Here is a 17,725-nt window from a genome sequence, read left to right as displayed (position 1 = left end):
GCTTTATTGAGTATTGAGTGAACATAATGTGCATTGTAAAATGCTTGACATATCTTTCTGGAACTATAACTAGGGCAATAATGTCAAATGATTCCAATAGTAAGAGTGAAACCAGGCACTTTTATTTGACACTTTCTCCCTCTCTCCTTCTGCAGCCGACTTTGGTTTCTGTGCTCAGATTACTCCAGAGCAGAGCAAACGTAGCACTATGGTTGGGACACCTTACTGGATGGCTCCAGAAGTGGTCACACGGAAGGCGTATGGCCCTAAAGTGGATATCTGGTCTCTGGGCATCATGGCTATTGAAATGGTTGAAGGCGAGCCCCCATATCTCAATGAAAACCCCTTGAGGGTAAGGCATTGTTGATGGGCCTAGATGTGAACTAACAGCAGCAAGACTTACATAATATTTTGGAAGTGGAAATATTTCTTTGTTACAGCAATCAGCAGCAGCTTTAGCATCATGTGAGGCGGAAAGCCATTTCACTGCACATCCAAATCTACTTCATGATGCTTTCTCATGATAATTGTGGAGCCTTTTAAAATCAAAAATCCACATTATCTTGGTGGTCATTTGTCTGGCAGTAGTGGATAGGAGAATTCTCAAATTATTATGATTACCAGCACACCACCACACCTTTCTCCCACCCTATTCAGTGGGCAGATTGTTGCAGCATGATTGTTCGCAGAGGTTTTATGAGGATTGCATTGGATGAGATGCAAGATTGCAGTTTGCACATACTTGATATATTATGTACTTTATTGGAGTTTGTCCCAGTTGACCCTAAGGGAGTTGACTATCTTATAAAATCACAGTTCTTCAGGTCTGGTTTTCTGATTTCTTTTTGAAGATATATCTATATCGCAAACTATCATTTCAGCCTCTCAGATGACAGGTTTTTAAAAATAAAACTGTTTCTCTGAAAGGCCTTCCAGGGCACATGGGCACATTTCCATCATGGTTTTGGCCTCCTTTGGTCCAACGTAAGTGTTGTTTTTATGGGAAGTGAACAGCAAACTTCTGTTCACTTCCTACTGTTTAAAAGGTTTCTACTGGCCTTGGGTGGGTGGCGTTGGGGGACTAAAGATATGGCAAACACGTCCTCACACTATCAGGGGGCATTTCTTTTGTGGGGGGCTTTTATTGGTGGTGCGTGACCCTCCTGAGATCCCATTGGCAGCTAATGACCTTCCAAAATTGCCAACCCCTGAAATAAAGAATGGCATCTATACAACTGGAGGTTTCTAGACATCTCCATTTCCTCTTCTTAAATGGTGCTTAAGAAGCAAGCTGTTTTTCACTTAAATTCCTATAAAGGTGTTTAGAAGAAATGTTTACAAACATCCCCAGTTTCGTTTCTGCAGCTGTTTTCTGTTTGTGTATATAAGATTTTTGGATTGTGACTTTGCAAAGAAAAACATACAGAGTTTCAAGTCTGATTAGGAAAGGCCGTCTACTGTGATATAAAAGGAATTTATTAACTACTGGGGCTGTAGCACAACACTTATTCTTTTGAGTGGTGCAGTGGTAAATTTTGCGAGTCCCTATTGCCACACTTCCAAGGAGAGACCAAAAATGCAGGTGTCTGTGTCAATCCATATCAATAAATATGTTCAGTGGTTTTAATCTCTGCTAGGAACAAATCTTTTATTAAGTCAGTAGATTTAATTATTCATTCAGCTTACAAAAGATCAGTTGATGTGCACAGCTAGGCACACCAGTTGACTTGTTACTTGATATGAATTAACAGAATTGCTAGAATATGCCTAAATGTTCTTACCTGGAAAGCACTGCTCAATACTGCTTTCTGCTTAACTGTAGATTGGTAGTACAGGCATTTTCTATTAAAGTAGTAATACCCAGGAGCACTTCTAGTTTGTTAACTGATGTGTACCTGTGTAGTTGAATGCAAACCATCTTTTTAGATTTTGTAATTGAGGTTTGTTTGTTTTCATTGCAGGCACTGTATTTGATAGCAACTAATGGCACCCCAGAATTACAAAATCCTGAAAAACTCTCCCCAATATTCCGTGACTTTCTAAATAGCTGTTTGGAAATGGATGTTGAGAAAAGAGGGTCAGGCAAAGACCTGTTACAGGTAAACAAACTAATACCTTGACAAATGGCATGTATACTTTCTACTAGAAGGTCAATTTATGTACAGGAGGATTGATATAGTCAGCACAGAATAAGAACATAAAATAGAATGGGAAATGCGAAAGCAAAGAGAATGAGTTTTACATATGGAGAGATGCCTGGTAGGCAAATTCCCAGTGCCATTACTTTGGCTAGATCAGGTGCTCAGCCTTCCCTTTTACTGCTAGTGCAATCCATCTCATTTGTAATAATTCCTGAAGTTCCACGCATCTCCCCTTCTTGCATACTCTGATTACTTCACTTCACTTCACTTTATTTCTTAATTAGCTGCTCTCCACCAAGGTGCTCCGAGCGACTTACAATTGAAAATAGCATTTACACAATATAAAAAAACATTCAACATAAAAACATACAACAGTGACTATTTGACAAATTAGATCTGATCACTTTACTTAAATGCACAACCAAACAGCCAAGTCTTATCTGACATAGTTTGTTCTTGCATCTAACCTAAGCAAACAAGAATTTTTACAATCTAGAATTCAAAGTGTACTTCAAATAACACAACCCAACCAAAAAAATGTTGATGTCTTCGTGTTTAGGCCTATTCCCGGGATTATTTGGATCACTGATTCAGCAAATTGCATTTATTTATTTATTTACTGCATTTATATCCCATCCTTCTCAACCCTGAAGGAGACTCAGGTTACAAAAAAGGCACACTTTGAGGCCACATTTGCATACATAAGATAGATTCGATAGATTTCCTTCTCTCTAGTTTCTTAGATATGGTTATCATGGTTTTCTGTGGGCGAGCAGATGAAGATGGCAAGTATTCTGTATCTCAAAAACTAGAGCTGATAGAAGAAACTAGTGTCATATTTTGACTCAACAGGTCACATATACCCAGAAACAGGTCTAACATTTGAGGCACCAAAATGTTGGCCAATATAATTGTTTCCAATTCTGATTTTCACTCACAGGAAGTTAGACATAAAGTGTAATACATATCGAATTATAAAACATATATGTGATGCAATCTCATCATTGGTTTCTCTCAGAGAAGGGCCTCTAAGGACACTGTTGCTGTACTTCCACCTCAAACTATGTATTAAATTTTAACCTGACTCAAATGCTGAGCATCTGCATCATATGTAATAAAGGATTGTAGTGTGATATATTATACATATATAAGTTTTTTATTGCTTGCAAAGTAGTAGTCTTGAAATGAAGCTATTGTTATTTACGTTGAGGTGTTCTTTCATTAAAAGACTGTCTGTTTCTCTTCTTGTTAGCATCCTTTCCTGAAACTGGCCAAACCTTTGTCAAGCTTGACGCCATTGATCCTAGCAGCCAAAGAAGCAATGAAGAGTAACCGTTAGCATTGCAGATGTGGCCATCCTTATTTTTGTTCTTTATTTTTTTAAAAAAAAAATCTTCGTAATATATAAATTGTTGCTCTTGTTAGGGGATTGGATGCTTGCAGAAAGGGGAAAGTGTTAGTGAACTCTTCTTGGAGTCTGGAAGAAGTTGTGAACCAAATCACTGGCCTTTTCACCACTTCTGCAGACAGCTCAGTAATACATTTTGCTCTCCCTGTGAGTTGTTTTTGATGACTTTGCTGTACCAGATCCCACTCGTTGTGCTCTTCATGGCACTTTCAATACTTGAACTACAGATTCAAGCTTATAGGGGAAGGCATGTTACATTGATTTGCTGACCTTCCCCTCTTTCTTTTCCCTAGTCATTCATTCAGAATATGGCAAGCTCTGAGTTATTAAAAGCAGATATGGTAGAAATGTGAAAGTTCCTATTTCCTTTCTCTTAAGGTTCAATTTAGCTATAACTGTTAAAATGTTAACCCCCTGACTACCTAGTAACCTAATTTTTCAGTGACTGTTCTTAAAGACAGAAGAACGTGGGTAGAGAGGGAATTAAGAGTCTCAGCCATGTTTGATGTAGAATTTTGTTGCATGGACTTCTTAATGCAAAAGAAAGATGTGTCTTGAGTTGTTGAGAGTGAATACATGTGGGGAAAAGGAGAAAAGTCTCAAATGCTCAAACCATCCTCTGGGCATGGGGAGAAAACTCCATTCCTGTGAATTGTCTTCCACTCCTCCCTTGTCTATGTAGGTTTGTCGATAATATTTTAAAGGGATGTCTTGAAAGTGTGTTGTTTTATAGCAGAGTGCCGTATCCATGTTCTTACTTGGGCTTTGGGCTTTATGCTGGTGCCTTCTGAATTTTTAAATTACCTTTCTTTGTATTAAATACATTTTGTATATGTTGTACATTTTCTCTCCAAAAGCAACTTTGGAGAAGTCAGAACTAAGTATTAGGGCTCTCTTCCTTTCTATATATAAATATATTAAAATATATATATGCACCATTTCTACTAACAAAGACCCTTCAGATTTGCAAAAAAATAGAAGATTCAAGACTTTTTGTATAATTCAGCCAATTGAAGCTTCTGAACACCAAAAGTGCTATTCTGTGAAAACAAAAATGGGAGGAAGTAGAGTAGCTTAGATTCAACACTTGAATTGGCTTGTGAATGGCTGGAGGAACGCATTTTCCATGGTCATCCTTTCTCTTGAAAGACTTAATCAACTACTGTGGGCGAAGATGAACACAAGAACAAGTGCCTCCCTAAATGAAAGAAAGTAATTGGGACTACAGATGGACTGACATTTTGGTTGAGTTGGCCAGAGATACCATTGGAATTTCCTTGTCACTCAGATCGGCCTTCTAAAATCACTGTGGTTTATGTGCAGCTTATCTTGATGGAAACTTCCTGAATGATAATGTGCCAAATAGAAACATAAGGGACTCTTTAATTTGATACTGCAGCTTTCTCTCATTTCTGCTCACTATGTTTGACAGAACATCTTAAAGCCCTAAATAAGAAGCAACCTCTCAAAGCGTTTTGGACGAAAAGTAGAAAGCCATTTTTTCTATCTATGAACAATATTGCTGTTTGTTGGCATAAAAACATCATTTCTGCTGGGATTTCATGAACAGGTTGCAAAATGTGTATTATCCAAGGTCTTTGAGTAGTAGTGAGCCATGCATCACAAAGGGTTCAGTCCTTCAGACCTTGCAGACCCTTGCGCCCTGTTATATACCAACAAATGCCTTATTAATGCAGCTGAAAATAGCACCACACTCCAGTCTGCAGCCATGTAACCTTCCTGTTTACTTTCAAGCATTTTGAATGTGTGTTGCTTTGTTCTGAGGCAATGTGATGATGTCTTGCTCTAAGTGCTATTTTAGGTGCAGTTCTTTTCATCACTATGGCTCGCAGTGCTATTACTTTAAAAGTTCTAATAGTGTTGCCCTTAAATTGATATGTGATTCAAACCAAGAGATTTCAAGAAACCATACAGCTAATTTTCATACTTTAACTATTGGGTCTTTGTCTGTTGCTGGCAATGGAATATGTGGAACCCATGACTCCTATGAGTCCTAGGTGCATGTTTTTTTAGTGCTAGCAAGTTACTCAGAAAGTTATATTTCTAAACCAAAAAACTTTCTTTTAACTTCTTATTTGTTAGGAGAAACTGGCTTTTGTAAAGGTTCCCAAATCTTTGCTTACATTGCTTACAATTTGGATTAGTTCAGCAGCAGTTGGAGCATGTCCTGTGGTCTTTCTTATGCCTTTATGTATTGAATTTTGCTACAGTATGTCTGAGTGGACACTCTTAGCTATAACTTGCAGCTTCAGGTTATAGCAGTGCAGATGCCTGATTTCCTTGTCCTTGTTGGGGGATATGGTTGAAGAATAAGAAAACAGGAGGGAGCTGAAATGGGAACCTATCACTGAACAGAAGGTTCACTGTGTAATTATGCATGCAGTTTCTATAGTACATGGATTGAACATATACTGCAACTGTCTTAAAAGCTTGATTTGGAAGTGAAAACATGGCAGCCTTCTTCATCTTTGAGGTCCAGTGAGGACTTCTAAATGAGGTGAACATACCCTGGCAAAAGGTGAGAATATTGAGCAGTGTGTTGAAAGGATTTCTACTCTGAATTTATTTCTGGCTATAAATACATCTTAAACAAATATTTTCTGGGTACTAATATCAGTATAGATTGACAAATTCATATGAGTACTTTAAATTCATAGTGACCTTTTTATCAATGTGGTCTGATTGTTGAGATAGCCTTGCATTAATTAACTTGAATTCTCCAAAATTGGACAAGATCCCATTTTTGTAGAAAAATAGAGAAGACAGTTCTATAGAAATTGCTAGAAAGAGCAGTACCTGCAGGGGAGAGCACAAGGCAATATTATCATAGTTACTTCATTCAGTCAGGTCTAATACAAAGTCACTATGAGTTAAAAGTGCACATGGCCAAAAGGTATTTATGGGACTCAGCTTTTGAATCATGGACATGATTGCAATGGCATACTGAGAACTGCAGAAGGGAAAGGGTGTCTCATTCCATGAAAGCGGGCTTACGTGGAATTAGGCACTCCCAGGGTTCCCTCAGATCCCAGAAATCCAAATGAATCTGGCTATTTAAAAAGAAAAAAAGAGCATTTGTTGACTTGAATTGAGACAGTCGTCACGTCAGCATGTATCTTAAAATCTAAGTGGTCACCAGACTTGTACTGTGGAACAATTGGGAGTTAATTTACTCCGCTACCAAGATTTGAAAGCATTTTTTTGTCTTCATAGCTGAAATCAAACATACTTTCAAACAATTTTCTTCACTGCTCCCATTCTTTCACTTTGTCAGATGAAAATAGAAGTAGTGTAAACTTTGATTTTTGTTTTTACTGTCTTCAGATTTTGTTGCCTTTTGTTTAATTTAATCCCATTCTGTTATTTAATTGTTACTGCAATATTAACTACTGTATTTGACTATGTTTAATAACTTTGTTCTTTCAGGGCTAGAAATAAACATTTCTAAAATACTTTCTGGTTGTCATTTTTGCAGTTCTAGTCTTCTTGAGTTAATAAGAGGACCTGATGAGAGACTGATGAGAGGCATGTGGTATGATATTGCACCTGGAGCAGACTTACAGCTTATCATTTGTCTTCATAGCCTCCCCAACACACATGATACACCCATGCTACTGAACCTTTGCTATAGCTGTTATAAATTTCTATTCAGCAAATAATTAGTAGCATGCCTGCCACCACGTTCAATACAGCTTCTAAAGTTGCTTACAAATTTCAGCAATGCTTACAAATGACATACTTTTCCTTTAATTCTATATTCACCCCCTCTTTTGAACCATCCTGTTATATTTTCATTTGTAAATGGGTCTGAAGTTTAGGTGCCTCTTGAAGAGGGTATATTCCATTGTCACATACATAAATGACACCAAGTGTTGTCAGAGCTACATTAGTTGATATTCCAGCTTGAATGTTTCTTTCAAGATAGTTACCATTATAGTTCCAGTCCAATAAAAATAACTTTGTTTTCTGATTTATCTAAAGTCATTACAATATGTTCCATTTTGGATACTTTGTGAGTGTTGCAGGTTGCTGGGCTGTGTGGGCCTGGCATTCGAATCATGTGATGTTCCTCTTCCACCCTTTAATGAAGCCTCAACTCTATAATTAACACAAATTAAAGGCTACTATGGAAAGTTACATTAAATTAATGATAGCTAACTGATAACCAATTCTTTAATCTGGTCACTACATGCTTATTCTTCCTTATAGAGCCAAATTATGATTGTAGTAGGTTATGATTCCGCGGAAAGTTTTTTCATAGCTAATATTATGGATATTCTTTATTGCATCAACAGTGGTACTCAGAGAAGACTTGGAACTTAACCTAGGTGCTATTTCATGCAATACATGAATCTGTGTATGTCCATGTATGGTCAGATGCTAATCAAAACATAACTAGCAGGGAATTAGCACACAAGGAAAAACAGTTGTCACAACAAAATCAAATGGAGCTTCAATGCTCTGTAACAAGAAACATCTATGCTTCCTTCATTTCTGCTTTTGCAAGCACCACTTACTTGGGGAGTCAATGGGGTAAACCCAGCATCACTTAATCTTGAGTGCATCAGATTTTCCTTTGCCTCTCCTGCTCACTGCAGCCTTCCACATCAACCAATATGAACTAGACCTGAAGTATTTTTCAAACTGCTCCTTCAGATGTTTTGGACTTCAATTCCCACAATTCTTAACAGGTGGTATATTGGTTGGGATTTATGGAAGCTGAAGTCAAAAACACCTGGAGGAGCACAGATTGAGAAACACTGGACTAGAGGTTGTTCCACTCCACTGGAATGGTTTTTGTGGGTGCACAGGATTTTTTTGGGCAATGGGGTTGACCCAACCTGCTGACTAAAGTACCCTTGCAGGATTGTGATCTGATCTTGCTTTTCATCTATTCAAACCTTATGAGTGTTTCTCCCTACAGTTTGTTCCTGCTTACAGTTCTAGTTCAGCCATTGCTGAAAGAGAGAGGAAATGCTCTACCTATTTGAACATTTTTAAAAGAGGACGTTTGTACATAGGACTCAGTGTTCATCCTGCACCTTCCAAATTTGCCACCTTGAGGGTTGTCTCTGGGAAGCATGATAGGGCAAAGAGTACACATTTCTCCTTCCTTTGGCATCCAATTAAGAATTTCATTAAGAAACAAATGAAATCTTTGCTAGAAACTAGTCTTTTTCAGGTACTTCAAAGGAATTCTGCTGAACTGAATCATGTTGATGGTTTCATTATACCATAGAGTTTAATTAGCTTAATTCTGCCCTGGAGACCAGGACTCAGAGCAATGAGTTCAAATTACAGGAAAGAAGATTCCACCTGAGCATGAGGGAAACCTTCCTGACCACAAGTGCTGTTCAACAGTGGAAATATCTGCCTTGGAGTGTGGTAGAAACTCCTTGGAGGCTTTTAAACAGGCTGAATGGCCATCTGTTGTGGATGCTTTGATAGTGCTTTTCCGGCATGGAAGGGGGGTTGGACTGGAGGGTCCATGTAGTATCTTCCAACTGTGATTCTGTAGTTACACTCACAGTAATTCTTTGATTGAAGTGGGTCAGAGAGACAGTGACTGGCCAAGACAGTGTGGCTTCCCAACTAAAGATGAATTTGAACCTGGTCCCAATGTGATGTTCAAACAATTACACCACATTGATTTTTTATTTACCACTGGGTCTCGTACCTAACCTATTTTGGGCAGCATAATATTGTTTCTTTCCCTGTTCTCCAGAACTTATCTTATTCATTGTTTCAGTATTAGGAGACAGTGACAATGAGAGGGGAATGAAGTGTTACCACTCCCAGAACTGGCAACGGTTTAAAGAATGCAGTTCAGGGAACCAACATGTCTTGAATGAACCAGTCTGTAATGAAGGTTAGTGAGCCAGAGAATCACAAAACACTCATCTGTAAAAAATTAACTTTCTAAGTAAAGGCAAGCATTTCAATTGCTGTGCTCCTAGGTCAGTTACCTGATAAAAATATTGCATTACTGAATTCTAATTGAATTCTAAAGTATTTTCAGGCTACAATTTCTTAATTTTCTATCTAAAGAGAAAAATAAAAATCTTACTCAAAAATAAAAGCATATCACATTTGACAGTTATATGACATAACACATCAAATAGTCAAACAACAAAATAGTTCTATAAACACAAAACCCATATATACATAAACATAAAACTGGTTTCCTGGATCAGATGGACAATTTGTAATGTACTCCAAATACTCTGAAGAAAAATTGTGTTATTTTGCTACAAAGACTTAATTCTCAATAAGACTCAATATTATAGAAAGGGGAAAAGGAACATAGGAATGAATATATTGAGTTCTAAAGGTGGGCAAAATCCAATGGAAGTTAGTTATTATAGACCAGTGGTTCTTAACCTGTGGGCTGTGGACCACCAATGGGCTGTGAGGATGAAAATCTGATCTGCGAGCCTCCTTCCTCTTTATTTTTTAATTTAATTTAATTCCACTCCTTTCATGCCACCTGCTACTACTTCCCTGTCACTGACCATGGCATATGTTCTGTGTCAGAAACTAGAGCTGATGTGGTCTATCCAATGCAATTTTCTCAATCAGTACCCAAAACCAAATCTAAAGTTGAAAAAAATGTTTCTTAACCCTTTTGGTACTAATGTTGAAGAGTGGTTCCTGATCAATTAGTCCTTGGTCAAGTGGTTCCTGGTCAGAGTAGTCCCTGGTCAAATGGTCCCTGGTCACAAAAAAGGTTGGGAACCACTGCTATAGATCTATCTCCCTGCTTAACAATGATTATAAATGCTTACACCATTGATAGTATTGCAAGACTGATTATACCAAAATGGTATTCTATCCAAATGACAGACGATAACAACAAAAGACAAGTACTAACATAACCCCCTTTCTGTTGTCCTTCTGAAAGATTTTTTGACTCTGACTGGTGGTAATGTTTATTAAAAAGAAAGCAAAGATGACATTCTGGTTAGAGGTGATACGAAGGTGATAAGGAAGTGGCAGTCTGTCCAAGCCAGTTGCTTCAGGGTGTCAAATGTTTTGGTTTTCAGAGGGATTTCCATGACTCTATTAAGTAGGTGCCTCTCAGCCTGTGTCTTGTTTACTTACGGGTGCCTTTACGTGGGAGAATAGCAGGTGGCTAATCCTCCCCCTTCCACCACCCTCTTTAAAGTGTTGAAGTTCTTCTGTTACAGCTCTCCCCATATCTCTGAAGTGGTTTCCAGCATGGCAGGTCTGAACGTCTCAATTGCCTTTTTCTTCTTTACATTAGGCCTTTGTGAGGTGCTCAGGAAACTCTCCAAGAGAATCTTCCCACCTTGGATGTACACTTGCCTTGTGGCCGAAATCCTGAGCTCCTTCCAGATGTGCGCTTGCTGCCTGGAGTTAAAAATGCTGAGGGAGATCGGGCCGTGGGGTGGTGGCTTTGGTCCTGATGTCAACCTAACACTCCTTTTTCTTCTCTTCTTGGTTCATGGTGCCTCTTTTGACGGAGCTTCTGCCAACCCTTCTGTCTCAGTTCAAGAATATCTGGCTTTGGATTCTTCTTTTGGCGCTACTGTCACCAAAGTCTTGGCCCAGTTTTTGGGCATGGAAGCAGCCAGTATTTTTACCAAACAATATTGGTCAAAGGAACTTACAGAATTCCACATGATTCAGAATTTAATAGCTCGGAGTTGCAGTTCATCTCTAGGCACCTCTGCCTCCCATGGCATCTTTGTGGAAGCCATGTGCTCATTTTTTTTCCATCTAGTGATTCTCAGGTTCCAGAAGAGCTCTTCCATGTACAGAATCCCCATCGTGGCACTTACTGTTACAGCCTTGACCTATGCAGGTAAGTACCTTTTCCTGGTATTCTGCATACCCCTGTTTCTCCATCCCAGTCTATCATCTATCTATCTATCTATCTATCTATCTATCTATCTATCTATCTATCTATTTTATACAAAATGTTTAATATACGATGAACTTCTTTGTACTGATGTCATATACTGTAACTAAAATATGGCATATCACTTAGGTGCTTTGAACATTTTGTTAAGATTTTATTCATATAATAACCTGCTTTCCACTTCCCCAAAAGTTTGGTTTTTCTCCACTAAGTATTTCCTTTGCATCCATGCTCCAATGACTTCTTGTGGCTAAATTCTTTGCTCTGATATTGTCTTCAGCCCCAGTAGCCACTATGCTGTTGACTTTCAGTGATGCTTCTGCTATTCCAGTTTAGGTTATTTTGGTAAGCCTGAATACTTCCATTGTCCTGAGCGTAAGGGATTGCGGGGAAACACAGCTCTGGGACTTTTTTTCAGGGCAAGAGGGACAATGTGATCTGCTAGCAAACCAGAGGTGAGGGCAGGCCTTGTTCTGAAAAGTGGAAGAAATGATAAAGAAGCTTTCAGATTTTACTTGTATTTACAACAATCTTAAAAACATAATGGAATAACATATACGATCAACTAAAGCTTGGATGCTTCTTTTCATTTGGGTTCCTGCTTCACACACTAGTAGTTTAAATAGCAACACATTTTTGCTGCCATTTAGTCTATTAGATTGTTGGTAATTTTGATTAAAAGTGAAAAGTTTTGATTTCTCTGGAAAGAAACCTTTTTGTTAAACTGTAGCATCTACAATTATGCTGGTCCTAATAAATAAGAAATTATTCTATATACTGCTACTCTTAAGTGTGCGTACATTACTGTAATGACCTGCTCCTAATGTATCACCCCTGGTGACCAGACCTGCCCCAAACAGGAGACTGAAATAACCTTGCCAATTAGTAGACGCAGACGTTTTGCCTGCTGACTGCATACAGGTGCTACCTTTTGCAAAGAGCTACCTAGCAGAATTGAAATTTAGAATTCATGCCTCTGGCAAAACGGCCACAGCTTTCTATGAAATTTTAATGTAAACATTGCATTTAGTGCTATAAGAAATTGACATTTTAGATTGTAGCCATTTTGGAAAGAAAGGAGGTGACATAATCTGTTTATTTCCCCCCCTCCAGCTGCACCTTTCACCGAGGCATTTTTCAATCCTGCATTAGCTTTTGCAGTGACCTTTTCCTGCTCTGGGAACAGCTTCATGGAATACATGCAAGTTTATTGGCTGGCACCCATCACAGGTGAGTGGATGGGTGGCATAAAAAAGCTTAGTGGCAGCTGTGACCTTACTAGACTACACACTAATGCCTGTACAATGTCAAGGTTTACTATGGTGAATGTAATGTTAATCCAATTAACCCATGGAGTTGCATTTAAAAATAAATTACTGCATTGGAACTTTGAATAAAAAACAACAACCAGAACAGGGTATGCCCATGCTTATTTTATTTTGTGTCAAAAGCATTGCATAAATAAGTATAAAACTGATAAAATAGAGGGAGCCCAAGTGGCTAAATAATTCTAGACCAAAAATGGACAACAGCAGCTGCATTGTCTGTAGTTTTAAGTAGTTCTTCCTCTGTGCATGAGGCAGGGCATTGTGAGCAAGCATACAGATGCAGAGTTGTTTGTTCTGTCGCATAAGGTGGAGGGTTCTTCTAGGGGGTGCCATTTTGCCAGGTTGTCTTTTGATCTGCCCACTCCATTTCTGAGTCTGTTCAGGGACTTCTAAGGAGCCCATTCGTGGTTTGCCCCGGAGGAAGACCCTAGTGGGGGTCCAGTTGTTACAGATCTCCAAGTTTAGTTTGCTGTTGCTGAGCGAACATTAAGAGGAGTGATGGTTTTCATGAAGCTTTTCTTTGATTAGAGTCTACTGGGAGGAGGCTGATAGCCATGCAGTGGATGGCTTTTACAGTGTTCCACCTTATTTCTCTCACAGTTAGCAGCAACTTCCTGTACAGTCCTGTATACTCTCATCCATATGGTGATGAGACTATAGCAGCAGGTCATAAATTATCTACAGCCTTAGCTAATGCTAAGAAAGACCACTGGATAGAGCTGCTTGAGATGTCCAAGAGTAGCTGAAGAGCCTGGCAATTGCTGAGACACCTGGATAGCGACCCTCTGGTCAATTGTGGACATGCAATGTCCATACTGAATATGTGTTGTTCTGGTGATGCCACCATAATTTTCCTCTTAAGTTCCTAAAAAGAAAATAAAGGAAAAAGTTGTTCCAGTTATTTGTGGGATGCAGAGGAAAAAAAGGAACAGTAAAATTTCTAGAAAGTTAGAGAACCTATCTTTTGAATAGATCTCCTAAGAATGCTGGGGGGAAAAAATACAAGCCCAGTAAATAGTACTGCACAAGTTCCCAGAGAAACATAAGAATACAATTGTAATAACAACACAAGTTATGCATCACAAACTATCTTAGTTGGTTTTGGAGACATTTAAGAGTCTTGAGTTGCCTGTGAGCTGAGAAAGGCAGTATACAAATACAATAAATAAACAAATAATAAATAATAAGTACCACTTGTCAGAAGGTCATGTTTTGATGAAATGGAAATCACAAAGTTATTACCTAAAATATATGAATCTTGCCAGCATCACGATTAGAACTATGTTTCCTTTGGTAAAAGAATGGGAGATTTCTGGTAAACATTTATGCATGTGGTACCTAAAGATATATGAATGGTAATAAACAATGGAACCTACCTATGAGAAGTTTGAAACTATTGCATTAAGATGAATTAAAATCCACCTCAATCTAGCAACTTAATTATGATCTCCAAAATCTCTTGAGTTCTTTCTGAAAATAAAAATATTTCAACTTCAAGCTTCCAATAGACACACTACAGTTGTGATGTAGACTTGGTTAATAACATTAGGCTAACTGAGGCCAACAATCCTTACCAGTTATTGACAATTATAGGTTTTTTTACCCGACATATTTATGGTAATGTTTTGTTTTTGTTTTGTTTTGTGTCGGGAGTGACTTGTGAAACTGCAAGATGCTTTTGGTGTGAAATAATTGTCCGTCTGCGAGTACGTTACCCAGAGGACACCTGAGTGTTTTACCATCCTTGTGAGAGGCTTCTTTCATGTTCCCGCCTGGGGAGCTGGAGCTGATAGAGGGAGCTCATCCACACTCTCCCCGGATTTGAACCTCTGACCTGTCGGTCTTCAGTCCTGCCAGCACAAGGGTTTAGCCCATTGCACCACTGGGGGCACGGTAGCATGATTCCACTTTAATTTCGCAAGGTTCCATTCTGTCTCCCATGCTTTTTAACATCTACATGAAACCGCTGGGAGAGGTCATCCAGAGTTTTGGAGTTGGGTGCCATCTCTACGCAGATGACACGCAACTCTACTACTCTTTTCCACTGAACTCCAAGGAAGCCTCTCGGGTGCTGGATGAGTGCCTGGCCGCTGTGGCGGGCTGGATGAGGAGGAACAAGCTGAAGATTAATCCTGACAAGAAAGAGGTCTTCCTGGTCGATCGTAAACCAGATCGAGGTATAGGGTAGCATCCTGTGCTGGACGGGGTTACACTCCCCCTGAAGTCACAGGTCCGCAGTTTGGGTGTCCTCCTGGACTCATCACTTTTGCTTGAAGCTTAGGCATTGGCAGTGGCCGGGAGTGCCTTTGCACAATTGAGACTCGTGCGCCAACTGCGACCGTACCTCGTGAAGGCGGATCTGGCCAGGGTGGTCCATGCCTTAGTCACCTCCAGATTGGACTACTGTAATGCACTCTATGTGGGGCTGCCCTTGAAAACAGTCAGTTGGTTCAACGGGCGGCAGCCAGGTTGTTAACGGATGCTCCTTACAGGGAGAGGTCAACCCTCCTGTTTAAGGAGCTCCATTGGCTCCCATTCATTTTCCGGGCCCAATTCAAGGTGCAGGTGCTTACCTACAAAGCTCTAAATGGTTTGGGACCCACCTACCTGCTTAACCGCATTTCCATATACGAACCCACACGATCTCTTCATTCATCTGGAGAGGCCCTGCTCACGATCCCACCTGCATCGCAAGCGCGATTGGTGGGAACGAGGGACAGGGCCTTCTCGGAGGTAGCCTCGCAACTCTGGAACTCCCTCCCCAACGACACCAGGCATGCCCCAACATTGGCAGTCTTCAGAAGGAACTTGAAAACATGGATGTTCCAGTGTGCCTTCCCAGATTAAGGAATCCCAAGCAATATGTCCCAAATGCAGAGAGTTAGAATTGTCTGCACACCCACTTACCCCCCAAAATATCCCTCCTTTTTCACCTGGTCATGCCCAGCATTTTTTTAAAAATTTAATCTTTACATTTGGCCCTGCCAGGTTTTTAAATTGCGTCGTGATATTTTGTTATTGTTTTTGCTTTGCTATGAGTTATTTATTGTTGTATTGTATTATTGTGGTTGTGTTTTTTGTTCTGATGTATTTTGGGCTCGGCCTCTTGTAAGCCACACCAAGTCCTGTGGGAGATGATAGCGGGGTATAAATAAAGGTTTATTATTATTATTATTATTATTATTATTATTATTATTAATTGCCATAGCTAAACCCCAAGGCATTTGTAATTTGGTGAGACACAAGGGTTCCCAAACTGAGAATTCTAAATACCTTCCCTAAACTGCAAATTCCAGGATTTCGTGTTATGGAAGCATTGCATAGTGTGAAGATACAGGGTCTTTCCCTTCTGTCTTAATAATACTAGCCTCTGAGATCTCTGCATAGTCCATGAAAGTTTGTGTTGCTTATCTCAATTGCTTGAGAAACTTTGTGAACAGATAAGATTTGTGTATTACCAGGAACGAAATGTCAGTACAAAAACTTTTGCCATTAAGAATTAGGTTTCATGGCCCAAAGATTAATCGGAGCCAACTTTGATTGAAAGAGCTCATGTATGGAGATCTTGGAGTTGTTTGACAGAAATGTTCAAACCTGCTAATTATACAATCCGATTGCTTAACTCTTGTAATGACTGGATGCGGTTTTGAAGTAGGGTTATGGGCAAGCCAGTAGACAGAAGATGCATTCATTGACTATGAGATAGTGAAAATCTTTACACCCTACCCAACCTACTCCCATGTCAAGAAAAAAATATACCGGACTGGAATAAAACACAGAAAAACAAAGTAATCATCCCTTTCCATTATTGACTTTCTTCCAGGGATGCTGATAGCATTCTTCATGTATCAGGGGAACATCCCACGAGTCTTCCAGAAAAACCTGCTTTACAATCAGAAGAACAAATACCGGATACCTAAGGGGAAAGTTAATCCCAGTGCATACACCGATATCAATGAGAAATGGAGAAGAGCAGAGAAAACAATCAGCTGCTCAGGACCAACGGAAAGAACAGAGTGAAAGAGTTTGGCACAGATGAATGTGGGATTGTGTGTCTTTCTGCCTTTGTAGGAGACCTTTGGGATTTTTATGGCTTTCTTAAGTCAGGTGCAGAACATTTTCACTGGAAATGGATAAAGGACAAATGTGTGATGTAATGAAAAGTGTGTGTAAGACTGGGACCGGGGAGATTTGGGTTCAACTCCTATCTCAACTATGAAACTCATTTGATTGATTTGAGGCTAATGATATGCTTAGCATAGCCTACCTCACAGGGTTGTTGTGAAGATAAAGCAGGCAGAAGACGTATCATGTATAACACTTTCAGCTCCTTGGAGAAAAAAAACAGGATATAAACAAAATAAATAAAATGTGCACTTACATCTCGTGGTGTACTGAATTTGATTGGACTTTATTGTGAGGGCTTGTCAAAATCATGGTATTAGGATGACTTCTTCATGGATGGAATATTTAGTATATATTTCATGTCATGGTATGCTTTTAAATATACCGCTTATAACATACACTACACACTCCGTCCCAAGGAAGTGAAACATTTGATACAGTTACAAATAAATGGAAAATTAATGACAGCTTGTTACACAATTGCTTATTTAATTTCCCTTAAAGATATAAGTGTTCCCATCCAAAAGATACTAATTTGGGCTGCAGCTCCGAATAACATTTCCAGGATCTAGTTGTTCCCTTACACTCTCATGTTTTAAAATATATGGTAATCTTAGTTTTCCATCAACTTTTAGCAAACTCTCATAGTATTTATTTTATTCTATAGTTAAAGCAATTGTATTCCCCATTGTAATGTATGGATGCAAGAGTGAAGGAAGATGAACTGTGGTGTTGGAGGAAAATTCTGAAAGTGCCTTGGACCGCAAGAAGATCAACCAGTCCATATTCCAGGAAATAAAGCCCAGCTGCTCCCTGGAGG

At 39.2% G+C, this 17,725-nt stretch overlaps 2 protein-coding genes across 2 annotated transcripts in view; both read left to right on the top strand.

Moving 5' to 3' along the window:
* PAK2 (p21 (RAC1) activated kinase 2) overlaps positions 1-7,022 on the top strand; it is a 40,501-nt gene extending 33,479 nt beyond the window's left edge. The window contains exons 13-15 of the mRNA XM_060767993.2: positions 156-352; positions 1,962-2,099; positions 3,394-7,022. Of these exons, the coding sequence (XP_060623976.1) occupies positions 156-352; positions 1,962-2,099; positions 3,394-3,480 (422 nt within the window). The 3' untranslated portion in view covers positions 3,481-7,022. The remainder of the gene's footprint in view (positions 1-155; positions 353-1,961; positions 2,100-3,393) is intronic.
* A 3,481-nt stretch (positions 7,023-10,503) lies between these two features.
* On the top strand, positions 10,504-17,363 carry LOC132769868 (aquaporin-12-like). Its single transcript, XM_060766798.2, has 3 exons — positions 10,504-11,395; positions 12,566-12,682; positions 16,604-17,363. Exons 1-3 carry the CDS (start codon positions 10,789-10,791, stop codon positions 16,798-16,800), a joined length of 921 nt encoding a protein of 306 aa, XP_060622781.2. The 5' UTR covers positions 10,504-10,788; the 3' UTR covers positions 16,801-17,363.
* Positions 17,364-17,725: the final 362 nt, after the last annotated feature.

This window comes from Anolis sagrei, chromosome 3, assembly GCF_037176765.1.
Source record: "Anolis sagrei isolate rAnoSag1 chromosome 3, rAnoSag1.mat, whole genome shotgun sequence".
NCBI classification, from domain to species: domain Eukaryota; kingdom Metazoa; phylum Chordata; class Lepidosauria; order Squamata; family Dactyloidae; genus Anolis; species Anolis sagrei.
The sequence above is the reverse complement of the archived record's forward strand: the minus strand, read 5'-3'. Positions and strand labels throughout refer to the sequence as shown.

Bases quoted from the DNA above. Each gene is read 5' to 3' on its own strand.
- LOC132769868 (XM_060766798.2), top strand. From the start codon at position 10,789: ATGGCAGGTCTGAACGTCTCAATTGCCTTTTTCTTCTTTACATTAGGC. The intron at 11,396-12,565 runs GTAAGTACCTTT...CCCCCCCTCCAG, and splicing joins TACAGCCTTGACCTATGCAG to CTGCACCTTTCACCGAGGCA. The intron at 12,683-16,603 runs GTGAGTGGATGG...ACTTTCTTCCAG, and splicing joins TTGGCTGGCACCCATCACAG to GGATGCTGATAGCATTCTTC.